The sequence below is a fragment of the Neopsephotus bourkii genome, unplaced genomic scaffold, assembly GCF_033783945.1.
Source record: "Neopsephotus bourkii isolate Nb327-2 ecotype Australia unplaced genomic scaffold, CSIRO-AGI_Nbou_v1 NB_1060, whole genome shotgun sequence".
Taxonomy (NCBI): Eukaryota; Metazoa; Chordata; class Aves; order Psittaciformes; family Psittacidae; genus Neopsephotus; species Neopsephotus bourkii.
Genome location: NW_026901548.1, coordinates 1,022,887 through 1,049,014, shown reverse-complemented (window position 1 = coordinate 1,049,014; position 26,128 = coordinate 1,022,887). Strand labels below are relative to the sequence as shown.

Here is a 26,128-nt window from a genome sequence, read left to right as displayed (position 1 = left end):
AGCCGCTGTCCCAGCGACACCCGGTGGGTGCTGTGGGAAGAGCCGCGGGGTGCTGCGATGGGGGGGGAATTGTGCTGCTGGGGTTGACCTGGCCTCACCCAAAGTCACCTCCCAGCTGCTGCAAGCGGCTTATCCGCAGCTCCCGGCTTTACTGCCCGCCTGGTGCCGCCCCGCTGCCGTGTGCCAGGGTGCACCCGAGGTGGGGACATCGCCACGCTCCCCGAGGGCCCCATGGCAGCCCCTGCCCCTGCACAGACCCCCGGGGGGGGGGGACGACACAGGCACCAAATGACATTGCCAACTGCGGGAAGCAGCCTGAAATAGGTGGGATGCGGTTCAGCCAGGGACACGCGCAAAGCCCAGGACGCTGCCAAGAATAGCCACCGGCACCGGGCCAAGCCGGGGGCACCGGGCCAGCGGCCACGCTGCGGTGAGAGCCCCACGCCATGGCCACGGGCACGGCGCTGCCCCCGGTACCAGCAGCACGGGAGGAGGGAGGGCAGCGGTGGTCCCGGGCAGGGGATGGGGTGTCCCTGGGCTGGCAGGAGCTGGAGTTGCCGCAGTTGGACTTTGGCCACGGGCACGGAGTTCGGAGCTAAAGGCTCCAGCGCCTGGGGTTGGGCTGTGCGGGAGGAGCTGGTGGAAACTGGGAACCCACTGGGAAGAGAGGCAGCAGTGGAGGGGTCGTGATCCCCGGTCCCCTCTGGCCATGCCCCGTGCCCAGGCTGACACCAGCCAGCCCCTGTCCTATGGCAGGGGGGGTATGGGTGGGACAGGAGCTGGCCCCTCTGACCATGAGGATCCCCTGGGGAGCAGGACCCGCCCCCCCCATATCTCCAGGAACTCCCGTGCGTTTCCTCATGCTTTCTGATGGCGTTTATCCCATCACACCCCGTGCTGGCAGCGGACCCAGCCCGCGCCTCACGTGTTTCCCTGCGACCTGCTGGGACCCCTCCCGTCAAGGGCAGGAGCCTTGGACCGCTCCTGAGCACGTGGAGGAGGACACGGGCACCCCCAGCCGAGGACCAGGGCAGGAGCAGCGGCGGCGGCGGCGGCGGCAGCAGCGCGGGGCCCGCCGGTCCCCGGTCCGCATCCGGAGGCGGTGACGTTGGCCTCACGTCACGGCAGCCGGGACCCGCTCCCGGCCGCGGCTGCTGCCGGTTCCCCTTGGCGCAGTGAGTTCCGTGCCATGACATTGCTGCAGGACCGGTCAGACCAGGAGCCCGCTTCCGCGCTGGCTCCGGCCCCGGCTCCGGCTCCGGCTCCGTCCCGCCGTGCCCGCTGCCCCCCCGCAGCGCCGGGGCCATGGGCGGCCGGGTCTGGGCAGACACGAGGTTCACCCGCGGGGCCGTGGGGCCGTGGGGGTCACTGCTGGCAGGGGATGCGGCCGGGTCCCTGCTGACTCAGCGCGCAGGCAGGAGCCGGGCCCGGTCCGCAGGTGGGGCCGCCGGGAGAGCGCTCCCCGCGGATCCCGTGGGACGCGGCGGGGAGGAGACGGGCGCTGCGGGTGCAGTGGGAGGATCGAGGCCGCTGCTCCCGGCGCAGCCGCTGCCCAGGCCTCCCAGCGCCCAGGTGAGAGCCGCCGCCACCCCGTGCCACGCCGTGCCCTGAGCCGGGACCGGCCCCATGGCCGCAGGGTCCCTGCTCTGTGCCTGCCCGCGATGGGGCCCAGCGCCGCCGCTGTGCGGAGCAGGGGTATCCCGTGGGTTGGGAATGGGCCGTGGGGTGACCGTGGTGCTCTGTGAGTCCCGCACCCCCATGGGGTGATGGGGAGGAGCCGCTCTGCCCGCAGAGGGGGACACGCAGGCAGGGCCATGGGTTGGGGTCTGGGGGGGTCAGGTCTGATGCAAACTGATGCAAACCTCTCCCCGCAGCACAACAGCGTCGCCCCCAAGCACCCATCCCTGAGCATGGCGCTGCTCACCCATTTCCTCGCCTGCACCTTCGGCATGGGCTCCTGGGTGGCCATCAACGGGCTGTGGGTCGAGCTGCCGCTGCTGGTGACGGTGCTGCCGGAGCAGTGGGATCTGCCATCGTACATCACCATCATCATCCAGATGGCCAACGTGGGGCCGCTCTTCGTCACCCTCATGCACCGCTTTCGGCCCGGCTTGCTCAAGGAGGAGGCTGTAATCTACGTGGTGGTGTCTGTGGGTGTCCTGGCCTGTTTACTGTTAGCCTTCCTCTGGAGCTACACATCCTCCATCGCCGGGGCACCCCACAGCACCGCCTTCCTGCTCCTCACCTTCTTCCTGGCCCTGGTGGACTGCACTTCCTCCGTCACCTTCCTGCCCTTCATGATGCAGCTGCAGCCCCAGTTCCTCAACACCTTCTTCATAGGCGAAGGGCTCAGCGGCCTGATCCCCGCTCTCATTGCCCTGGCCCAGGGCTCTGGCATCTCCACCTGTGACAACACCACCCGCTTGGTCAACGAGACCGTGGGCAACGAGACCGTGGAGAGCATCATCCCCCACATAGAGACCCACTACCTCCCAGCCAACTTCTCCACCCTCGTCTTCTTCCTCCTCATGACGGCGATGATGCTGGCCTGCTTGCTGGCCTTCTTCTTCCTCGACAGGCTGCCCAAGGAGTGGGAGCTCTCCCAGCAGCAGCTCTTCCCCAGCAATATCATGCTGAGCTCAATCGACCAGAGCCCCAGTGAGGAGGGAGGCTCCCGGCTGAGCGGGGGCTGCCCGTGCCCAAAGGATGCCAAGGGGCTGACGAGCATCGTATCACAGCAGGCCTCCTACTCCCTGGCCAAGCTCACCTTCATCTACCTCCTCGTCGCGTGGGTGAGCGCTCTGACCAACGGGGTCCTGCCCTCCGTGCAGTCCTACTCCTGCCTGCCCTATGGCAACACCGCCTACCACCTCGCCACCACGCTCAGCTCCATGGCCAACCCTCTGGCCTGCATCGTGGCCATGTTCCTGCCCGGCAGGTGGGTATCAGGGTGCTGGGGGCCATGCTGGGGTGCACCCCGGGGGCTTCTGCCTCCCAAACAGACCCTGATTTGCAATGGGGGGAGAAGGAGGCATTGGATGGGACAGGGGCTGTGGGGTTCCTGTGCCCTGGCACCAGAGACACCCCAGGGCAGGAGGATGGAGCCTGTGCCGTGGGTCTGTGCCCCTCACCCCAGTGTCACCCACATGTTCCTTGCAGGTCCCTGGCCCTGCTGGGCACCCTCACCATGCTGGGGACGGGCTTTGGTGCCTACAACATGGCCATCGCGGTGATGAGTCCCTGCCCACTCCTCCAGCAGTCCCAGTGGGGAGATGTCACCATTGTAAGTCACTGGGTCCCCCTCACCCAGCGAGGTCTTGGGGCCACCCCAAGCTCTGTCCTCACCACAGCATCCCCTATCCCCACCCTGGGCACCCCCCGACTGATCCCCCTGCTGACCGCTCTCCCCTCCAGGTCCTCTCCTGGGTGCTCTTCACCGGCACGCTCTCCTACGTGAAGGCGATGGCCGGGGTGATCCTGCGCAGCTGCAGCCGCAACGAGCTCGTGTGGTACGGGGCGATGGAGCAGTTGGGCTCCCTCCTCGGGGCCCTGCTCATGTTCCCCCTCGTCAACATCTACAAGTTGTTCACATCGGCCGACTACTGCAGCCTGCAGTGCCCGGCGTGAGCACCCCCGTGCACCCCCTCTTGTCACTGTGCACCCAAAGCCAGCGAGGGCCAGGAGGCAGCGCTGGCACCGGGATGGTTGCGGGCAGCATCCCCACCGGGCTCTGCCGTGCCCATGGGCTGGGGCAGCGCCGTGGCTCCCAGCACCAGGCGCCCCTGTTGTGTTCAAAGCAATAGAAGGTGTTTGCTCAGCTCTCGGCTCCCCACTGCCTGTGCCCCCCCACACACCCGGGTCACATCCCATGGGGGGTCTGGCACCGTTTGACATCGTGCCCCATAGCCCCCCTATCCCCAGCTGCACCCATGGCCCCAGTGGCATTCCCAGTGGCGTGCCCAGCCCTGTGCCATGCAGAGGCTCCCTGGGTTTACAGCCAGCTGCAGGGAGCAAGGACAAAGGTGGCTTGAACAGGGCTGTGCCGGAGCCCTGCTGGAGCCTGCCCTGCCCTGGCCATGGGGAAGGGAAGCGGGGGGACCCAGACCATGGGGCTCTCACAAGGGCCCCACCAGAAGGGGGAAACTGAGGCACAGGGGACTGGGGGAACCTGCCGGACATTTGCCACCCTCCACAGGGCACAGTGTCCCCGTCCATGCTTTCTGTTCCCTGCCCATAGCCCTGTGCCCCTCTGTACCCCACCTGAGCCCTGCTGCACCCCGAGATGGGCAGCACTGGGGCTACAGCACATCCCTGGGCCCAGTGACAGTCAAGGGATAGCACAGGACCACCGGTACCCAACCGGGATGGGGCATGGCAGGCGCTGGTGACCGGGGGGGGCAGCAGCAGCCCCACATGGGGACAGCCCCCGTGCCCCACACGCGCCTGCGCCCCCTCCCCGGGGCACGAAGCAGCCGGGTCTTTGTCCCCGGCCCTTTGTCTGGCAATCTGCTCCGGAGCTGGCGGCAGCGCCAGCCCCAGCCTCTGCCTCAAAGCCACTCCGGGGCTCCGGCTGCGGCCCGGCCGCCTGCGGGAGCGACGCGCTTGGAATCACTAATGGGGAGCAGCCCCCCCACACCGGCGAGAGGCAGGAGCGAGGGCACCTCCTGGCTGACCCCACGGCCCCAAGGGTCCGGCCCCATGAGGGATGCTCAGTGTCAGGACAAGAGAGATGAGGCACCATGGGGGGATCTGTCTCATCCCAGGAGCAGGATGCATCCCACGGCCTTTGCAGGGAGAATAGGAGCTGAAACAGGGACCCTCTCCCGCTGCACCCCACAGGGATGCTCCCATCCTTGGGACCCTCACCCACCGGATACCCCCCCACCCCCCCATCCCTTCCCTCTCCCAAGGAAACAATCGGCTCCGATGGGATTGATTTCCATACAGCTGCTCAGGAAGGCACAGACCCGGCCGCAGCCGAGGAGAAAGGCTGAGCCTTTCTTCTGGAGCTCCCCTCCCTCCCCAGCCCGGCGGGGGCAGGTTTGGGGGGGCGGGGGGGGGCCAGGCGCTGCAGTCAGCAATATCAGCACAGCTCGGCAGGACTGATTGCAGGTTATTAACATACATTATCTCAGTCCCCTGCCTCTGAAAGGAGCCGGGTTCCTATTCCCCCTCTCCCAGCCCTCCCTCCCCCTGTCTTTTACACTTAATTACCTCCCTTATTACACCGCAGCCTGGAGAGAGGCAAAATCCCCGGGCAGCGGGGCAGGCCCGGCCCAACTGGGGCGTAAGTAATGGCCCGTTCTGGCAGCGCCTGCCAGGAGAGCCCCGGCACACGCCTGGGTAATGAATCATGGAGCAGAGGCCGGGAGCACCGGTGTGAGGAGGGGGGGGGATCACCGGGAGCAGCCCCTGCAGGTAGCAGCTCCCCCCGGGGCCATGGTCCTGCGGGAGAGGTGACCTTGACCTTGGCAGAGCCCTGATGTCAGGGATGCTGCAGGGATGGATGGGACCCGTGACGCTGCCTGCGAGGCTTCATGGGATGGGGGGTGAGAGCCCAGTGTGTGGGGAGCACCCCGGGCTCACCCCCCCCTGCAATGGCCTGGTTGGGAGGTGTGGAATGCTGAGGGATGCACTGGGGTCTGCGGTGAGGTGGGAGGTAGGATGCTGTGGGGCGTGTGGGGCTGTAGGCTCTAGGATGCTGAAGGATGTAGTACCCTGTGGGATGTGGGGTGCTGTGAGCTCTAACGTACTCAGGGCTATTGGATACTGTGGATTATGGGATGCTGTGGGCTGTGGGATGATGTGGGATGCTGTAGGATACTGTGGGATGCCCTGGATTATGGGGTACCACACAAAGCCGTGAGCCCGATGCGCTCAAAGGATGGCCCCAGCCCTGGCTCCCAGTCATGGCTGTGAGCAGTCAGACCCAGGGTACCTGTCACGGGGGGGCTGCCTGTGACCCCCAATCCCCGCAGCTGGGGGTGCCCAGGGCTGCACTGTGGCGGCCGTGCCTGCAGTGATGGATCAGGCCTAGGCTCAGCTCAGCACCGCACTGCTCAGCACAGCACCGGGCTCAGGCAGAGCAGGGCCCGTGCCCAGCCAGGTCTCAGTCACCCTCCAGCCCCAGCAGCACAGGGGGGACACCAGCCCCAGGCCACCCGTGCCTGCGGGACCGGGGGGGCCTCATCCTGCTCCAGCAGCAGAGGGCGGGGGGGAGAGGAGGCTCCGGCAGGGAACAATGCACCGAGCCCAGCTATTGTTGTGGGCGTGAAGGTCACAGGCTTGGGATGGGGACAGGGATGGGGACAGGGACACGGGAGAGGGCGAGAAGGTGGGAAAAGGGACAGGGAAGAAGGATGGGGAGGGGGAAATGGGCAGGAATGGGGACAGGGCGGAGGGGACAGGGCAGGGAAGAGAGAATGGGGATGGAGCCAGAGAACAAGGGACACGGGAAGGGACAAGACAGATGGGAATGGGCACAGAGAACAGGGGTAGGAATAGGGAGCAAGGACAGGGGAAAGGGGCAAGAAACAAGGACAGGGGCCAGAGGTGGAGACAAGGGCCAGGGCCGGGGATGGGGACGGGAGCAGGGCCAAGGACGGGACCCCCGCCCCGCAGCCCCGTCCTTCACAGCCCTGGGGGCTGGCGGCAGGAGACAAAGGCGGTGGGAGGCAGCGGAGCGTGTCCCACCCCCGTCCCCGCGTGTCCCCATTGTCCGTGTCCGGGGAAGGGGGAGGAGGGAACCGGGGGGAGGGACCGGGGACCCCGCACCGCAGCGAGGCCCGGGGCTCCCCGCGCTGCCGGCGGCTCCGGGGGGGGGTCCGGGCGCGGCCGGGCGGAGCGGCCCCTTCCCCCCCCCCCCCCGCCGCCTGCCTTCCTCCCCCTTATCCTCCTCCTCGTCCCCTCCTCCTCCTCATCCCTCCTCCTCCTCCTCCTCCTGCCGCCCTGCTCTCTGCCTGCCTCCCCGCCCCTCGCAGTCGCTCCCCGCTCCTCGCCGTCCGCACCGCGGGGCCGGAGCAGCGGGCGCAGCGCGGGGCCGGGCCGGGCGGGGCGGGGGCCGGTGCCGGGGCCGGGACCGGTGGCGGTGCCGGTACCGGAGCTGTCCAGTGCTGAGGGCGCCGGCCCGGCCCCGCCATGCCCCGCTCCTTCCTGGTGAAGAAGCTCAAGGCGGAGGCATTCCCGGCCGCCGGGGCCCCCGCGCCCCCTTACACCCCCCTGGAGCCCCCCTACGCGCTGCCCGGCCCCGCCGCCGGTGATGGTGAGTGCGGGGACGGGGGGTCCGGGGGGGCTCCGCAGCCGCTATTGTGTGCGCGACCGCCGGGGCACCGGGTGCAGAGGGAGCGGGGCAGGACGGGGCGGGGGTCTCCGTCGAGCGGGGGTGCAGCGGGGTAGAGGGGGGTCGGGGTCATCCCTCCGCAGCTCTCTTCCCCCTCGGGGCTCGGGGGCCAGCGGCCTCTGCCGAAGTTGGTCCTTAGGGAAGCATCCCCGGTCTGACAGCGGCATCCCCGCGGTCACCCCCCCCCGCCCCGACCGGACCCGCGCCCCCCAAACCGGGGTGCAGCGAGGCCGGTCCCTTCCCATGGCAAGTTCGGGGGGGTCCGAAGCTGCCGGGGCGCGGGGGGCAGCGGAGCCGCTCCGAGCCCGCAGGTTTCATTGTTCGCCGCGGTGCCCCGAGCCCCCCCCGGGAGCGCGGGTGGGGGGGGCGCCGCCTCCCCGGGGTACCGGGAGCAGGCGGGGGAGAAGCGAGGGGCAGCCCCCCCTTCCCCGCAATGCTGGGGCTGGGTTGGGGGGGGTCTGGGTTCTCTGGGGCCGCGTCCCGCTGGGGAACACTGGGGGGAGCTTTGGGGGTCACCGGGAGGCAGAGACCCCAGAAGGGGCGGCCTAGGGACCTGCCTTGTGAGAGGGGACCGAGGAGGGGGGGTCCTGTCCCAGAGCTGGGGCTGGCGGGTCCTGGCTGCTCGGGTACCGGGATGCTGAGCTGGATGCAGGAATGGGCCTGATCCAACCACGCACAAACCAGCATCATCCCAATGCTGCGTTGTGTGTGTGTCCCCCACCTCCCTTTGGCTGCTCCCCAGCCCTCGGTGGCCTTTCTGTGCTGTGGGCAGGGTGTGAGGGCCTGGGGGTCCCCAGTTCCCCCCCTCCCGCATCGGGAAGCAGAGGCCGGTGGGGGAGGGATGCGCTGCAGCTGGGCAGAAGCTGCCGACGCTGCTCTCCTGGAAATAACCTTGCTGCATGCTCGGAGGCAGTGGGAGAAATTGCTGAGCAGAGCGCTTTCTGCACAGCCCGCGCTGTCAGCACAGTGGGGCCGAGCTCTGCCCCTGCCACGCAGCCCCCTCCCCACCGCAGGCACCCCCAGACCTTGTGGGACACCCAACAGCGGCCGCTCGCCCTGGGCTGGGGGTCCCACGGGTGGGAGATCCCATGGGCAAGGACCTAGGTTTAGGGATGCTCGGCTGCAGCTGGGGTGGGTGTCATGCACTGGTGAGCCCGGCCGTGCATTGACACCAGCCCCCTGACAGCCCCCACTGCCACCAAGGGGGAGGACGTGTCCTCTGAAGCAGGACAAGGGCCGGTCACACAAAGCAGGAGACCACTGGGACCAGTTTGGGGGACCTGGGGTGGCCGCATGTCCCACGGGGACACTGGCCCTGCAGGGATAGGACTGCACTGCTCCTCCTGCAGTGACCTTCATGTGCCAGCACGGAGGGATGGGGATGCCCACACGGTGCCAGCTCTGCCAGGGTCAGGAGTGGGGCCATGAGCAGGCCTGCACCAATGTCACACAGGGGTGACACTACTGGAGCAGCACCTGAGCTCCTTTCTGTGCCTGGGGGCTGCGGGTCCCTCTCCTCAGTGCGAGCCCATGGCCCCGGTGCCGCTGCCCTCCAGGAGCTGCCTCGGATCAGCCCCAATGGGGGTCAATGGGAGCATGGGGGCCTTTCCCATGCCCTTTGCTGCAGAAGGGAAACCCAGGGTGAGGTTTCCCCGCTCTCCCGGTGCCGGCGCTGGACGGAGCAGAGCTCATTACGCTGAACAATGAGGCTCTGCACCGACAGCTGTGCGGCGGCGGGCGGCCCCCGGGGGCTGCTGCGGCACCCGGGCAGCAGCAGCTGAACCTCCCGCATCCCCATCCCGCTCCCATCCGGGGCAGCCCCGCGGGATGGACCCATCCTGCTCCAGATGTGGGGCAGAGCCAGCCCCTGGGTGCGCGAGGCAGCTCCGGTGCTCAAGGGCAGCCCCACGGGATGGACCCATCCTGCTCCAGATGTGGGGCAGAGCCAGCCCCTGGGTGCATGAGGCAGCGCCGGTGCTCAAGGGCAGCCCCGCGGGATGGACCCATCCTGCTCCAGATGTGGGGCAGAGCCAGCCCCTGGGTGCGTGAGGCAGCTCCGGTGCCCTGCGGCTGAGCGGGGACAGGGACCAGTGCAGGGGGGGCACAGCCCTGGTTCCGCATCCCCAGTGGGCACTTTTGGCTGTGGCATTTCCCCATCGCCGATGGGGCTGGCCCGGAGTGACGGTGACCCCACTGTGTCGCCCCTGCAGGGTACCTCCAGCACTGCCTGGCACCATCTGGCTATGACACCGACAAGAAGCAAGGGCTGCCACCGCCGCCACCAGACCCGGCCTATGCCCCGGGCCACGAGGAGTACAGCGACCCCGAGAGCCCCCAGTCCAGCTTCTCGGCCCGCTACTTCAACGGGGAGGCCGCAGTGACGGACAGCTACTCCATGGATGCCTTCTTCATCACGGACGGGCGGTCGCGCCGGCGCAGCGAGAGCCAGCGCCGCGGCAGCCACCGCCACTCCTGCCCCGAGTGCGGCAAGACCTACGCCACGTCCTCCAACCTGAGCCGGCACAAGCAAACCCACCGCAGCCTGGACAGCAAGATGGCAAGGAAATGCCCGACCTGCGGCAAGGCTTACGTGTCCATGCCCGCCCTGGCCATGCATGTCCTCACCCACAACCTCAAGCACAAGTGCGACGTGTGCGGCAAAGCCTTCAGCCGGCCCTGGCTGCTGCAGGGCCACATGCGCTCGCACACCGGGGAGAAGCCCTTCGGCTGCTCCCACTGCGGGAAAGCCTTCGCCGACCGCTCCAACCTGCGCGCCCACATGCAGACCCACTCGGCCTTCAAGCACTACAAGTGCAAGCAGTGCGAGAAGACCTTCGCCCTCAAGTCGTACCTCAACAAGCACTACGAGTCCGCCTGCTTCAAGGGCTCCGAACACAGCTGTGCAATAGGGAACTAGCCCCACAGCCCCCTGTGGCACATCCGCATCCCTATCCCTATCCCCATCCCCATCCCCATTTGCATCCCTATCCCATCCCCATCCTTAAACCCATCCCCATCCCTATCCACAGCCCCATCCCAACCCTCATCCCCATCCCTGTCCCCATCCCAGTCCTGGTCCCCGCGCCAGCACTCCTGCAGCTGCAGCCAGCCCAGTTGTGGCTGTGTTGTGGCTGGAGGATGCATCCCCACAGACTCACTCCCCACCTAGGGGAGGGTATCCCAGCGCTCCTGGGAAGGGCTGGATCCAGCCCGCAGGTCCCTGAGCCCCCCCGCAGCCAGGCAGGTCTCTCTGCGGGGACCTCAGGACCTCCTCCAGACCCAGGAGAGACTTTTCCTCCCCTCAGCTCCTGGCTTTCACCCCTATTTATTTAATTTATTACCATTATTTATTTAGAGCTGCTGCTTCTCCTCCCCGGGGGACCCCGGGGGAGAAAAGACACTTTTCTGCTCCCCCGTCCCAGGAGCAAAACCTCACCTTGACCCCTAACACTGATGGGACCATGGGCTGGCACTACTAATGGCTCAATGGGACTGATGGATGCTGCGGCTGGGCTGTGGGTCACCCCTGGAGTCTGGGGTCCCTGCAGCCCACTGCACAGGCCCCTGGGGCACCCTGATGCCCTTGGCCAGCACGATCCCACGGGACGTGGCCCTGCGGTGCTCGCCTTGGCACTGTGGGTCCATAGCCCTAGGGAGAGCAAGGGGCCCCCAGCAGAGCCCCGGGGGACACATCCCTTGCTGGCTCCCAGCTTGGGCAGGCACAACTGGGCCCTGCCATGGTGATGGGCTGGGGAACAGCCCCCCCGGGCCAGTGCAGCCTCCTTGCTGTGCAAACAGCCAGGCTGGCAACGGGGCTGAACAGCGAGCCCTGGGGCAGCACCTAAACCCCCAACCACCTCCCATGACCCCACAGCCCAGACCCCTTGCCAGCCCCCCATACCCATCGCCCCCCACCTGCGCTCAGGAGGAGGGGTCAGTGTAGCCGTCAAGTTTGGGTGAGTCTATTTATATTATTCTTATTTATATTATTTATAACTTATGCTTTTCACTATTTATTTGCCAAGACTGGCAGGGCCGTGCCAGCGCTGGAGGCGGCAGAGCTGCAGCAGAGCCGCCGTCCCCAGGACACAGCCACGGTGACACGGATGGGGACGGCACCCCGAGAGCGGATCACGCAGCAGGCCCAGAGGCAGGAGGAACCCGGGGGGGCTCTGCGCCCTGCAAGCCTCCTCCAGAGGCAAAGCCCTTCTCCCTTTGTCTGCCTCGCTGCTCCCTGCCCCGCGCCACCAGCGGGGGACAAACCAGCCCCATTCTATGCAACGTCCCAGCGGAGCATCCCTGGAGCAAGCGCCGTGCGTGCGGCATCCCCGAGCGGGGCCCGACCCGCGCCTCCGCTTCCTACCTCGGGTCGCGAGCAGCCACCACCCCGTGCCGGTACCCGGTACCTTCGGGCTCCAAGCCCGGCACCCCGCGGGGCTCGCGTTCCCCACACACGCAGTCTTCCTCCCTGCAACGTCTTCCTCCCGCCGCCTCGGTGCTCCCGTTGCTCGCAGGCTCCGCGCCTCCCCGGGGATGTCCCTGTCACGGTCCTCGCTACCGTGGTCCCCCCCTTCCATCACCCCGCGCAGAGCCGCGGCCGCGCAGGCAGCCACAACGCGCAGCAGCAGCAGCAGCGCAAGGCTTCCCCCGGCGGTGCCGGCGCGGCCCCGCGCCTCTGCCCCCGTCTCTCCTGTAAATAGCAGACACTACAGCAATAATTTTCCGTGCATGATGATAGATTTTTTCTGCCAGGTTTTGTACTCGCCAGCCCCCAGTAGGAGAAATCCACTGAGAACCGGCCGCCCGCAGTATTACTTGTAACGCAATTCAGGGATATAAAAGGGATTTCTGCCACTAACCGCTTGTCTCGGGGCATTTATACCAGGGGGGGAGAGTGGGTGGTGGATCCCCGCCGTGTCCCCAGAGCATCACCTTCCCCAGGCCAAGGGGTGGATGCGTCCTGGCACCCGGAGCACCCAGGACTGCCGGCCTTGCCTTGCCTTGCCTTGCCTTGCCAGCACCAGCAGGAGCCACACATCCCCTGCTGCGGTGAGCGGAGCGCTGGGAAGGGAGCATCGCCCTGCCTGGGAATGCGGCAGAGCAGTGACCTGGAAGTAAAGCGCCGTGTGAAACCCTGGCAGCGGGGCTCAGAGCCCGGCAGGCGGCCTCGGGGGTGGGGGGGGAGGCAGGGATGGGACTCAGCTGTGATGGATGGGGAGGATTTGGTGCTTGCATCCCCTCCTGCCCGCACAGAGGCACAGATGGGGCAGGCGGGAGGAGCTCCTGGTCCCCACTCGCTGCCTTCCCTCCCCATGGATGGGTGCCAAAGGGGAAAGGTGAGTTATTTGGGGCCTCCAGGACATCAGCAAAGCCGCGGCTGAGCCCTGTGCTCCCGGTGACATCGGTGCTGCCCCTCAGGCACAGTGATTCACTGTGAAGTCACCACCGGCTTCACCCTGACAAAATCTCACCCTGCAGCTTCATAAACCGGTCCCTGACCATCCCCATCCCTGCTCCAGTCACACCCAGTCACACCGGTGTGCTTCTGACTCAGTGCTGGGGCTGGGGACCCTCCGTGCCCCCTGGGAGCCAGGCTGAGGGGACCAGGAGCTGCCATCCATCAGCGTCATGGATCCAGGCTGCTGTGGTTGCAGCCACCAGTGGGACACGAGACCCAGCTCTTCCCAGGAGCCTCTGCACCATTTGGAACACTGGGCTGGAGAAATGACCTAGAAAGATTCAGAGCCGGAATGCTGCGGTGTGTGCCTGCCTGCAGAGCATCTGCGCTGCACTGCTCAGCTCTGGGGCTGCTCTGTGCCTCCTCTTCCTCACCGAGGACCCCATGGGCATCAGTGCAGCAGGGGTGGGTGGGGGCAAATCCCATCTCCTATGAGATGCTGCAGGCTGAGCCTTAGTGCCCCACTTGGCCAGGCAGGAGCAGAGACCCCCCCCGGGCAGCCCCCAAGCAGCATCAGATACCCCCAGCACATGGAGCAGCCACGGAGAGGGGCTCATCCCTACCGGCAGCCTCGCCGGGGCAGAGAGCAGCGGGCACCGGGCCAGGCCGTGCTGGCACCGGGCCCGCAGCCGGTCCTGCCCCTTCACTGTGACTCTGCAAAACCTCGGGGCGGGCGCGGTGGCGATGACGGCGGTGATGGCCGGGCCGGGAGGAAGTAAAGGAGCCCGGCTGGGCGCTGCCCTGCTCGGGGTGGAGCGGTGCGCTCGGCCGGGCCCGCAGCAGGAAGGACGAGGCCAGCTCCGGGCAGCAGCAGCAGCAGCAGCCATGGCCGAGCCCGAGGACCAGAGCATCCACACGCAGCACATCTCGGCCGTGCACAACGTGCCCATGCGCGTCCTCATCCGGCCCATCCCTGCGCAGCTGGAGCCGGACAAGGTGCGGAGCCTGATGGAGACCCTACAGGTGAGCGGCCCCGCTCCTTCGGGACCCCTCCACCGTGATGGGGACCCCCGGCACAGGCGGTGGCGGTGTCACCACCGGGGGGTCTCTTGTCCTTGGCAGGAGGACCCCGAGCGGGTGCCCCCCATTGACGTGCTCTGGATCAAGGGCACCCAGGGCGGGGATTACTTCTACTCCTTCGGGGGCTGCCACCGCTTCGCCGCCCACCAGGCGCTCAACCGGGAGACCATCCCCGCCAAGATCATCCCGTCCACGCTCAGCGACCTCCGCACGTACCTGGGCTCTTCCACGCCGCTCCTGCGCTAGCCCGGGGCACCGGCGCGGCGGCGACAGCAGGTGGCGCTGTTGTGACGCGCTGAGCGGGTACCGACCGCTGGGACAGGGACGGGACGGACTGGGATGGACCGGGATGGGATGGGATGGACAGGGACAAGATGAGCAGGGATGAAGAGAGGATGGGAGAGGATGGACGAGGACGGGATGGGATGAACCGGGAGGGAACAAGACGAGATGGACCAGGTTGAACCGGGATGGGATGGGACGGGACAGAATGAACCAGGATGAGACAGGATGAACTGGGATGGGATGGGATGAACTAGGATGAAATGGGACAGGACAGGCTGAACGGGGATGGGTTGTGTTGGGATGATCTGAGACGGTCTGAACCAGGACGGGATAGGACAGACTAAACCGGGTCATAGCTCAATGGGGATGGGCTCAACCAGGACGGGACGGAGTGAACCGGGGCACAACTCAACCAGGAATGGCTGAACCGGTACGAGTTGAACCGGGGCACACCGGAACTGGGCCAGGTCGCAGCCCATCCAGGGCACCGCGGAACGAGGAAGGGACAAGGGCAAACCGGGACACAGCCAAAGCAGGACGCAGCCGTACCGGGAGGAGGCACAGCTGAACCGAATGGCCAGGCTCCACTGAGTCTGGGCTCACCCTGTGCCTGCCCCGAAACCTTCCTGTCCCCATCCCTGGACACATCCCATGGGGACACCCCTGCTCCACCTGGAATAAAGGCAATCAAACCCCACAGATCTGGGGCCTGGTGTAGGGGGAACGTGCTCTGCAAAGGGACAGATGCTTGGGACTGGATGCTCCACAAGGGGATGGATGCCGTATTCTCTGCCAGACCGCCCTGCCATGCAGCTGAAGCCAAGGTCAGCTCTCCCATGGGAGCACATGTGGTCCCACCACGCTGCGATGCTGTCACTTCTGCAAACGGCCACGTCTTCACCCCATGTGCAGGCTGGAAAACCCGCCCTGAGCATCCCCTGGGTACCTCAGCATCCCTTTGAGCCGGGAACCCCGGTCCAGGGAGGGGAAAGGCCACTGACTCACCCCCTACACTGTGAATCAGCAGGACTGGGACAGGAACCGCAGCCGGACATTCTGCCCTCGCTCTGCTCCCTTGGCCACGCTCCTTCCTGATGGATCCTGCCCTGACACGGCAGGAATGGGCTGGGAGAAGAGCACAGCCACGCAGGCAGGAGCTGGCGCTGCCGCCCGTTGGTGATAGCACAGAGCCAAGGGAAGAGGCTGGATGGAGACTCCGGCTCCGTGTGCGGCATCCGAGCGGTCTCCGTCGGGAGGAAGCCCTGGAAGCGCTCATGGAGCGGGGAGCCCCGGCCCTGGCTCCCGGATGGGCCGTAAATTCCTCCGAAGGATCCTGGCGTGCTGCAAAGCTTCCTCTTGTTACAGGGCTGGGGGAAAGGGAGGAGGTGGCAGCTCCAGCGGCAGCGCGGCACCAGGGTGCCCATGGGTGGGTGCCCCATGGCAGGGACTGGGATTTGCCCCCCAGTGCTGAGCATCTCCCATGGGCTCTGCTCATCCCCATCCCCCTGGCTTTGTGTCCCTCACAAAGGGAGCTGGGTGGGAGGCAGCTCCGCAAAGCTGGGACCCCATGAGAAGGGATGAACCAGCTCCTGCCCCCCCTTCCTTGCACCCCATGGGGCTGGGATACCCTCTGCAGGATCCATCCTTCCAGCATCCCATCCCCTTTAACCAGTGCCAGGATTATCCATGCCAGCCCCATGGGACACCGCTCCAGGGCTTGGTGGCACCGGTTGGACCCAGGACCGGTCGCTGTGTCCCTGGGGCTCTGTGAGCATCCCCAGGGCTGGCGGTCACATCCCGGGGCTGGCAGGGGGCAGGCAGCATGAGCTGGTCCCCATCCATCCGGTGCTGCCGGTGCCACAGCCCTGGCACAGGATCGGGTCTCACCAGTGCCGGCGACCCCGCACCGGCTCCCTGTGTCCGTGTGTCCATCCTCCACCTGTCCCCCTTGCCTCTGCCTGACCCGGGGCTCTCCGGTGTCGCCGCTGACAGCCGATCCCGGCTGCCTCCAATCCATTCGTTCCAGGGCAGGAACAAAGGCGCTTTGTGGGCTCCCCCCGGTCCTGCCTCCGGAACTGGGGCAGACTTCCCCCCGCGACAGGCATGTAATGCCTTCCAGACCCACAGCCCGGCCCGCAGGTACAGCCCCCTGCGGGGAGGGGGCCTGGGGCGCCCCACACTGCCCCGGGGACACCCCACGGGGGCCAGGCAGGGACCGCATCCAGGGTCACCCCTCCTGGTTCCATTGAGCCCTTTTTGCTCTTCCTCCCCATACAGGGGGGCTTCGGGGGCTCCCAGGTTTGCTGGTCCTGGGCTCCCTGTGTTGGCAAGAAGGGCCAGACCCGGCCGTTCCCATGAGCTGGGGATGGTTGTGGGGTGAGGGTGAGGGGGGCCAGGCAGCACCTTCAGGGGTCTTGGTGGGATGGGCTGGGAAGAGATGTGATGGGATTAGATGGGATCGGATGGATGAGATGAGGGAGGATGGGATCGGATCAGGTGGAGTGGGATGGGATGGATTGGGTGGGATATGATAGGATGGGATATGATGGGATGGATTGAATGGGATATGATAGGATGGGATATGATGGGATGTGATGGATTGGATGGGATATGAAGGGATGGGATATGATGGCATGGGATATGATGGCATGGGATATGATAGGATGGGATATGATGGCATGGGATATGATAGGATGGAATATGATGGGATGGATTGAATGGGATATGATGGGATGGGATATGATGGGATGGGATATGATGGGATGGGATATGATGGGATGGGATATGATGGGATGGGATATGATGGGATGGGATATGATGGGATGGGATGGATTGAATGGGATATGATGGGATGGGATATGATGGGATGGGATATGATGGGATGGGATCTGATGGGATGGGTCGGGTCAGCCCAGCCCTGCTTCCCCAGGGCTCAGCAGGGTCAGACCCAGCGTCCTGCAGGCCACATGTGCCGGCGCTGCCGTGGGTCTGGAATCCATTTGCCTCGCCGGCAGCGGTGTTTTCCCAGCAGGGCCCGAGCAGCCCCCGGGGGCTGGGGGCAGCCCCGGCCCCGGCCCATCTGCTCCCGCTTTGTTTTCTTACACTTAAGCATCACCTCGCTCATAAACACTCCCCAGGACAGGGGGCAGGGGGCACTTCCCTGCCAGCAGAGCCAGGACTTGGCCCCCCGGTACCCAGCACCCAAACCCAGCCCTAAGGTTGCCCCTCCATTGGGTACCCTCAACCTGGGGGTGCCTGGTGGGGTGGGTGCTGAGGCCATGTCCCCTCCATGCCACACATCCCATGCAGGGTCCCATCCAACCCCTGCTTTCCATCCATGCCCATCCCATGGTGCTGCCTGCTCCATGCCCAGGGCTGCGAGCTGTGGCACTGGAACAGCAGCCGGTTTTATGTGCCTGGATCCACTGGGAGAGCTGGGATGCCAAACACAGGCGCATCCTGGCGCCCGCTCAGGTTTGTGATGCTGCAGCCTCGCATGCACACCCCCATACTCACATATACCCATGTGCACACATGCATGGCTATATGCATCCGTGCACACATGCCTGTACATGAGTGGATGCACATGTGGATACATGAACATCCACACATATGGATACATGAACATCCACACATATGGATACATGAACATCCACACATATGGATACATGAACATCCACACATATGGATACATGAACATCCACGCATATGGATACATGAACATCCCACATATGGATACATGAACATCCACACATATGGATACATGAACATCCACACATACGGATACATGAACATCCACACATACGGATACATGAACATCCACACATATGGATACATGAACATCCACACATACGGATACATGAACATCCACGCATATGGATACATGAACATCCACACATATGGATACATGAACATCCACACATATGGGTACATGAACATCCACACATATGGATACATGAACATCCACACATATGGATACATGAACATCCACACATATGGGTACATGAACATCCACACATATGGATACATGAACATCCACACATATGGATACATGAACATCCACACATATGGATACATGAACATCCACACATATGGATACATGAACATCCACACATATGGATACATGAACATCCACACATATGGATACATGAACATCCACACATATGGATACATGAACATCCACACATATGGATACATGAACATCCACACATATGGATACATGAACATCCACACATATGGATACATGAACATCCACACATATGGATACATGAACATCCACACATATGGATACATGAACATCCACACATATGGATACATGAACATCCACACATATGGATACATGAACATCCACACATATGGATACATGAACATCCACACATACGGATACATGAACATCCACACATATGGGTACATGAACATCCACACATATGGATACATGAACATCCACACATACGGATACATGAACATCCACACATACGGATACATGAACATCCACACATACGGATACATGAACATCCACACATATGGATACATGCCCTAACGTGCACATGCATGTGGTTCCCCCCCCACTGCTGCTGTGTACCCACATGTCCCATCCTCCATAGCAGCAGCACAGGCTACCAGCGCCCCACACATGGCCATGCCCCCCCCCCCCCCAGAAGCCCCAGTGCTCCCCCCAGCCTGTCCCCGTCAGCTGGTGGCCATGTGTGGGGCGGCGCAGCTGAGTACACAGCCCCTGCCATCCGTCTTGCTGCCTGTCAGGGCTGGGGGCTGCTGCGGCCCCCCCAGCCCCGGCCCAGCGGGACACCAGGGCGAGAACAGGGCAGGAGCCGGGGGTCCCCTCTCTGCACCGGCACCTGCGGGCTCCCTGCCTGCATGCAGGCCCTGCTCTGCCCCTCTGCAGGGGTAGGAACAGCCCCAGGCAGGGGCTATTGCCAGGGTTAAGGTGAGGTGGGGAGCAGCAGGAGATGCAGCTGGCAAGGGCCATGCGGATGCCCCCAGCCCCAGCAGGAGCTCCAGCCCCCAGCACAGCCCTCTGCCCCCCACAGTGTGATTTACAGGCTCTGCAACGGCAGACAAATGGTGAAGGAAAACAGGGCAGGGGTCCCACGGTGAGGGGCTGCCTGTGCCCCACGGGGGGGACAGGGGCCGTTTGCTCGCAGCCAGTGGGATCGATGGGCAGCGGAGCAGTGCTGGTGCTGGGCAGCATAGACACTAGGACATGGCCCCAGCAGCAAAGCCAGCCCCAGAGCCCCACACATGAGCTCCAGTCCTGCAGCCACGGGGCTTTGGCCATGGGCCACGTCCTTGGGAGCCGGGTCCTGCCCTCGCCTCGCCTTTGCCATGCCCGGAGCATCGCCAAGGCACCGGGGCAGGGGAGGAAGGCGGGCAGGAAACCTCCCTCCTGCTTGCTTGGCCCAGGTGGCTGCCCCCAGCCTGCTCCGGGGGTGCTGGGCTTGGGGCTGGGAGGTGAAGGCAGAGCAGGACCCACACAGACACCCTCGGTGAGGAGGAGCAGGGGGTGACCACCGGTTGTGGTATTGGGTGCCCAGGAAGGCCCAGGAGCCACCCACAGGGACACCGGTGCTGCGGTTGCTGCCAGCTCAGTTCTCCCATCGCAGGAAAAGCCTTTGAGGCCCCACTGCCGGTGCACACCGGAGGGAGGAAATGCTCCTGCTGCCCTGCAGTGCTGCCTGCGACACTGCCGTGCCCTTGGCCATGTCCCCGCTGCGGGCAGGAGGGTCCAGGCCCTGCGGATGGAGGGACAAGGGATGCAGAGCATCCCTATGGGGCTGCCCACCCCGGGCATCCTCCTGGGCACAGACCCCACCCCAGCAGAGCCCAGCAGGGTGTCAGAGCAGTGCGTCCCCCTCCAATAAACACCCTGGGGACTGCACCGGTGCCACCCACTCCTGGGCACCAGCCCCATCCCATCTTTGGCGGGGGGGGTTTGCCCCGTGCAGGACCCAAGGCTGGGAACACAGCACCCATGGGTGGCATCACCCGCAGCGCATGGAGGATGAGGAATGCAGCTCAGGGAGCGCTTCCCATGCGGTGCCAACGGCAGCGGCACCACCGGTACCACCACGGGCAGGACCCGGAGCCCGGTGCAAGGTGCGCGGGGCCCTGGAGCGGGGCCGGGCCCCTCGGCCGCAGCCAGCGCTGGCTCCTGAGGGCCGGGGCGAGGACACGGCCCTGGCCGGAGGCGCTGGGGGCCGGCTGGGGGTGGGCTCCGGCTCCAGCCCCTCCCCGCCCGTATAAACCCCGGGTCCCCCCCGCAGCCGCTCGTCCCAGCCCTGCTCGGCCGCCGGAGCGGAGCAGCCGAGGGAAGGCGCCCGGCAGCGGCCGTGTCGGCAGGGGAAGGGTCCCCGCAGCCCCGGGGGGTGCCCCCAGCAGGGCCTTGGGGGGCAGGGGCGGGCACCCCACCATGGCCTTCACCATGCTGCGCCCCGTGGCCGCCCGCGTGCTCTACCCCGACCTCAGCATCCTCTCGGAGGACGAGGAGAACCGGAGCGAGAGCGACACGTCGGACCAGTCGTTCGGGTGCTGCGAGGGCGCCGAGGCTCGCCGCAAGCTGCCGCGCAAACCGGGGCCCATGGTGATGGTGAAGCAGAGGCAAGCGGCCAACGCGAGGGAGCGGGACCGGACCCAGAGCGTCAACACGGCCTTCACCGCCCTGCGGACCCTCATCCCCACCGAGCCCGTGGATCGGAAGCTGTCCAAGATCGAGACCCTCCGCCTGGCTTCCAGCTACATCTCCCACCTGGCCAACGTGCTGCTGCTGGGAGAGGGCTGCGAGGACGGGCAGCCCTGCTTCAGTGCCATCTACGGGGCCAAGGGCGACCTGGACAGCAAGCAGCCCCGCAGCATCTGCACCTTCTGCCTCAGCAACCAGCGGAAAGGGGTGAGCGGGGCGCTGGGGTGGGGGTCCCCGGGGGTCCCTGCGCTGAGGGGCTTGGTGGGAACCGCAGGCTCCGGCTCCAGCTCCCGCTGGAGGCTTTGGCTGCTCCCGGCCAAGCGCTGCTCGTAGCCGCACGCCCACAGCTCCCGCTCGCGTCAGAGGGCAGGGCTGCTCCCCCACGTCCGTCCGGGATGGGAGGTCTCGGGGGGGTTAAAGTCACCCCGGTGCGGGGGGCATTCGGGGGGGGGGGGAGCTCGGAGCTCGAAAGCTGCCCCCATCCTTGTCACCGTCCCCATCGCTGTCCCCCCCGTGCAGCCCCTGGTGTGATGAGGCAGGCAGGGCACAGCACGCATTGGCCTCATGCAGGGTCTGTCAGCAGCACCAGCATGGTCCCACATGGGGCAGAGGGATGAGGGGGGTCATGGCATGGAACCGCTGCCCTGCCTGACCCCCCAGCACCCTGCGGCCACAGGGCACCTTCCCCACTGTGAACCCATCCCACTGCCCACGCTGGGACCCTGGGATCCCCTGGAGTGGGCTCTGCAGGGTGAGAGGCTGGCAGCATCCTGGCCCCATGGGCATCCCTTGGCAGGGCCATGGGCCGGGGCTGCTGGACCTGCCACCGGCCCCACAACCTGTCCCATGTGTGACCATGGGGCACGCTCCAGCCCTAGGGGCTCTTTCGGTTTCGGCTGCTCCATTTTAACTGCTCCTCCTGCTCCCATCCACCGGACCCTGCAGCTTCCACAGCCCTTCCCAGGGGACACCCAGCCCTGCTCCTTGCTACTGCTGCCCCGGGCTGAGACCCCCTGGCCAGGGCTGAGCCCTGTCCATGGCTGCTCCCCAGGGCTGGAGCTGGGGGGCTGGCACAGTGCTGGACCCCCAGGGGACCCTGCGGAGGTACCAGGGCTGTGACACCCAGAGCTATGGGGACAACGGCAGGAGCTGGGCTGGGATCCGGCTCTTTGCCTCCTGGATCTGGGGCTGGGCTGGAAATGGGTTGGGTTGGGCTGGAAATGGGCTGGGCTGGAAATGGGCTGTACTGGGCCACACTGGGCTGTGCTAGCCTGGAAATGGGCTGGGGTGTGATGGGCTCTGCTGAGCCAGGCTGGGTTAAACTGGGCTGTTCAGGGCTAGACCTGGACCATGCAGGTCTGTGCTGGGTTATATTGCACACAGCGAGGCTGAAGTTGCGCTGGTGCACTGGGAGATGGGGTCGGGCCTCCTCATCCTTAGTGGGGCCATGTCTCTGTGCTGGGTCTGTAGATCACAGCAGCACTGAGCACCCATGAGGGCTGTGTCCCTGCAGGGTGACAGGACCACAGGCACCCTCCTCAGGGTCCCCATAACATCCACCACCATAACCTCCACCTACCCATGCGCTCACCATGCAGTGCCCTGTCTGCCCATCCTGGACCACCCCAGCACATCCCCATGGACCACTTCAGAGCGACTCCTCCATGCAGGCAATCACAGGGCAGTGCTGGGCAGCAATGGGGCACCCCACAGCCCCGGTGCCTGCAGCTCTCGCTCCTCTCTCCACAGGGCGGCCGGAGGGACCTCGGGGGCAACTGCCTGAAGGTGCGGGGGGTGACCCCGCTGCGGGTGTCGCGGAGATGAGCCGGGGCCCGGCAGCACCCGCCTGACACAGCGGCAGCGCCAGAGACCGCAGCGGGGAGGGAGGGAGCCGGAGCCCGCGATGGCGGCAGGGCCGCGGGCTGGCACCGCACCGGCACCAACACCGGCACCGACCCCGGCAGCGGGGCCGAGGCTGCCGGAGATGGGGGTCCCCGCGCCCCGGGGCTGCACTGGAAGGGGCGCGCTGGGGCCGGCGTCGAGGCGCTCCGGGCTGGGCACACGGTGCCGATGGCGGCCCCGCGGCGCTGGTTCTGCTCCTGCAGCGCATGGAAATAAACCGTATTTTTCTGATGGGCCGGTGCCTGCCTGAGCCCGGTGTGGGGCAGGGTGGGGGGCGAGGGGGCATGGACCCGGATCCATGGCACTGGAGCCAGTGCGATCGTCCCAGCTCTCCCCACATGGGGTGAGACCCCCAGGCACACGCTGGCGCCGCATCCCCAGCCCTTGGTGACAACTTTGGCTCTGCAAGGGTGACAGGAGCCCCAATCCCATCTGTGTTGTGCCGTGCCAGGGGATGGGGATGGCGCTGCCAGCCCTGTGCCGCAGCCATGAGCACCCAAGCGGTGGCTTGGGGTTGGTGTCGGTGCCTTTGTGCCTTCCCCAGTGCCTGGACTGCTGTGACTGCCACCACCACCACCGCCACCATCACCGCGATGGCCACCAATGGTCCCCACCAGTGCGACTGCCACCAACACCCTGCTGGTGCCACCAGCACCGGGATGGTCCCCAGCACTGCAGCTGCAGCCACCACCATTGCCACCACCACCAAGGCCGTGCGCGGCGGGGCTGCAGCGGCAGCACCTACACGGGGTCAGGCTGGGACAAGAGGGGTTCCCAGGCCCGGTTCCCCTGGGGAGGGGGCCCAGTTCAGCTGATGTCGGGGTCACCGGGCCTGGGAAAGGTGCCGCCGTGCCGAGCCCCACGGCTCCCATGGGCCTGCAGCTGCAGATGGGGCTGCCGGGGGGGGGGTCCTGCTCCATCACCCTGGGGTGCTGCAGCCAGTGGGGAGCATGGGGACACCGCGGGGTCCTGCAGGAGCCTCCCCTTGCCCAACCATGGGGCTGGGTGAAGGCAGGAGCCCAGCGGCACCTTTCCCCCCCCCCCCCGCATCCATCCCGGGCTCCCCCTTGGCCCGGGTTTGATTTATGGAGCTGACAGCGCGGCGCAGCTGTGAGAGCTGGTCCCAGGCAGGGAGCGGGCTGGGTGGGAGAGGTTTGTTCTCAGCGTGGATAATGCGTCCCAGGCCCCAAGAAACAGCCGTGAGATTCTCCAAACAGGCCGGGACACAGGATCCTGCCCCCGGCTTTAGCGGGGGGTGCTCTGCAAACAGCCTGACCCACACATGAAAGGGGGCTGTGCCCCTGAGGGGCAGCTACAGAGCCCCCCCCCCGGGCCAGTGAGGGCTGGTGGTCCCAGTGCCGGCGGCACAGCAGGGCCCAGCGCGCCCTGTGCAAGTCCCAGTGTGTCCCAGCCACTGGGGTGTGGGTCCCAGTGTGTCCCAGCGCTGAGCATGGGGGTCCCAGCACGTCCCAGTGAGCTCCAGTGTAAAGGCCATGGGATCCAGTAAGTCCCAGTGCAGGAGATGAGCACTCTGTATGTTCCAGTGTCAGGGACTGGGATTCCAAAAAGCCCCAGTGTAAAGACCATGGATCCCTGTACATCCTAGTGCTGGGACCATGGATACCAGTATGTCCTAGTACCAGGGACTGGGACTCCAGCAACCCCCCAGTGTAAACCATGGATTCCAGTACATCCCAGTACTGGAGCCACAGGTCCCAGCACATCCCACTGCCAGCAGTTAGGGACACAGCAAGCTCCAAAGTAACAACCATGGGTCCCAATATATCCCATCACTGGGGCTGCGCATCCCAACATGTCCCAGCACTGTGGTCACGGGTCCCAGCACGTCCCAATGCCAACCCCGCGGGTCCCACCACATCCCAGTGCCAAGCCCATGGCTCCCAGCACATTCCAGCCCCTCCCAGCACCACGAGAGGGAAACGGTGACTCAGAGGCACTGGAGCCCACAGGCCCTATGGGAGCCGGGTGCCCCTTTGCCCTGTGTGGGGTGAGCACCGCGGCCACCAGCACCCGAGCCCCAATGCCGGGCACCGCAGCCCCATGCTCCCCTCCCATCCTCTCCCCTTCCTGCGCTCGGACACCCTTGGAAAGGCTCTTGGCCGCTTTCTCTGAGACAGGAAGGTGTCCCCGAGTCTCAGGAAGGAAAAACACTCAGTGCTGAACCCACAAAGACCGTCTCCGAGGGGCCGGGGCTGGAGAGGCTCCAGGCCTGACATCACCTGGGAACTGGAACCAGGACCGCAGCTGCACTCCGCGCACGGGGTTTTTTTCTGTAACTTGTGTTTTTAAACTTTCTTTTTATAGAATTCTCCTTTTTTTTTTTTCTTTTTTTTTTTCCCCTTTCCCTTCTCCATTCCCCTCCCAAATAGTTCAGCCTCTCCAGCGAGCCTGGAATGCAGCAGGGCTGCACCCGCAGCCTGCACTGGTGGGATGGCCCAGGATGGGTCCGGATGGACTGGGCCTGCTGGAGCTATGGGCAGGGGTTCACTTCCCACTGATGGGGGACCAGGACCCCATATCCCCCAGCACCGCTGTGCACCAGGGATGGTGGGAAGCCATGTAGGGACCCAGGAGCGTCTGTCCAGCCATGGGGGTGGAGGGCAGAGGGGTCTGCACTGCTCTCCTGACTCACAGCCCTTGGGATGCGGCAGCAGGGTCAGACCATGTCTGAGCCCAAGTCTGGGCCTGACTCAGCCAGGCAAGAGGAGGCAGCTGGGGCCCGTGACACAGGGGCAGGTTTCAGCCTCAGGACCCAGCCCTCCTCAGGCCTTGTCCTTTGGCAACCCCTTTGGGTGCTGCCTGGCCCTCCCTGGGCTCATCGCAGCGCAGAGGCTCAAGGCAAAGACCCCAACGTGTCCTGCACCGGAGCAAAGCTCAGCACTCGCTGCCCAGGGAATCCTCCCTGTGGCACTGACCACAGCAATGGATTGAGCACCACAGGTCACCCCCGGCCCCATCCCATCTGTGATGCTCAGTGACCCCCAGGGTCTGGATGGCAGTGGGTGGGTAGAGGGGGATAAGGGAGGGAAGAAAGGGGACAGGTGGAGGAAAGGACCAGAATGGGCAGGTAGGGCTGGAATGGGAGAGGGGGGATGGGGTGGGGTGGATGGGATGGGGTGGGATGGATGGGATGGGGTGGAATGGGATTGAACGGGATGGGATAGATGGGATGGGATGGGATTGAATGGGATGGGATGGGATGGGGTGGGATGGATGGGATGGGGTGGAATGGGATTGAACGGGGTGGGATAGATGGGATGGGATGGGATTGAATGGGATGGGATGGGATGGAATGGGGTGGGATGGATGGGATGGAATGGGGTGGGATGGGATTGAATGGGATGGGATGGGATGGGATGGGATGGGATGGGATGGGATGGGGTGGGATGGGATTGAATGGGATGGG

The 26,128-nt window shown here is 65.4% G+C and overlaps 7 protein-coding genes across 11 annotated transcripts in view; 5 read left to right on the top strand and 2 right to left on the bottom strand.

Moving 5' to 3' along the window:
- The window catches only part of SLC52A3 (solute carrier family 52 member 3), a 35,577-nt gene extending 31,760 nt beyond the window's left edge, over window positions 1-3,817 (top strand). The window contains exons 2-5 of one of the 3 annotated variants that reach the window (XM_061361427.1): window positions 1,476-1,572; window positions 1,875-2,938; window positions 3,160-3,283; window positions 3,415-3,817. In XM_061361427.1, the coding sequence (XP_061217411.1) occupies window positions 1,911-2,938; window positions 3,160-3,283; window positions 3,415-3,627 (1,365 nt within the window). In that variant the 5' untranslated portion in view covers window positions 1,476-1,572; window positions 1,875-1,910 and the 3' untranslated portion in view covers window positions 3,628-3,817. Of the gene's footprint in view, window positions 1-1,054; window positions 1,176-1,457; window positions 1,573-1,874; window positions 2,939-3,159; window positions 3,284-3,414 lie in introns of those variants that run through there. The other 2 variants (XM_061361425.1, XM_061361426.1) reach the window with 2 other exon arrangements.
- RTEL1 (regulator of telomere elongation helicase 1) overlaps window positions 1-26,128 on the bottom strand; it is a 363,295-nt gene that overhangs the window by 288,561 nt on the left and 48,606 nt on the right. The gene's annotated exons all lie outside the window — the stretch shown is intronic.
- The window catches only part of RAD21L1 (RAD21 cohesin complex component like 1), a 96,418-nt gene that overhangs the window by 69,517 nt on the left and 773 nt on the right, over window positions 1-26,128 (bottom strand). The gene's annotated exons all lie outside the window — the stretch shown is intronic.
- SCRT2 (scratch family transcriptional repressor 2) lies at window positions 7,005-10,544 on the top strand. Its single transcript, XM_061361443.1, has 2 exons — window positions 7,005-7,261; window positions 9,550-10,544. The coding sequence occupies exons 1-2, from the start codon at window positions 7,138-7,140 to the stop codon at window positions 10,254-10,256; spliced, it is 831 nt and encodes a 276-aa protein (XP_061217427.1). The 5' UTR covers window positions 7,005-7,137; the 3' UTR covers window positions 10,257-10,544.
- On the top strand, window positions 12,941-14,826 carry SRXN1 (sulfiredoxin 1). The gene is made up of 2 exons (XM_061361473.1): window positions 12,941-13,760; window positions 13,860-14,826. Exons 1-2 carry the CDS (start codon window positions 13,482-13,484, stop codon window positions 14,061-14,063), a joined length of 483 nt encoding a protein of 160 aa, XP_061217457.1. The 5' UTR covers window positions 12,941-13,481; the 3' UTR covers window positions 14,064-14,826.
- LOC133216521 (prisilkin-39) lies at window positions 17,842-18,642 on the top strand. Its single transcript, XM_061361282.1, has one exon. It carries the CDS (start codon window positions 17,842-17,844, stop codon window positions 18,640-18,642), a length of 801 nt encoding a protein of 266 aa, XP_061217266.1.
- Window positions 20,373-22,776, top strand: TCF15 (transcription factor 15). The gene is made up of 2 exons (XM_061361472.1): window positions 20,373-21,006; window positions 22,549-22,776. The coding sequence occupies exons 1-2, from the start codon at window positions 20,530-20,532 to the stop codon at window positions 22,621-22,623; spliced, it is 552 nt and encodes a 183-aa protein (XP_061217456.1). The 5' UTR covers window positions 20,373-20,529; the 3' UTR covers window positions 22,624-22,776.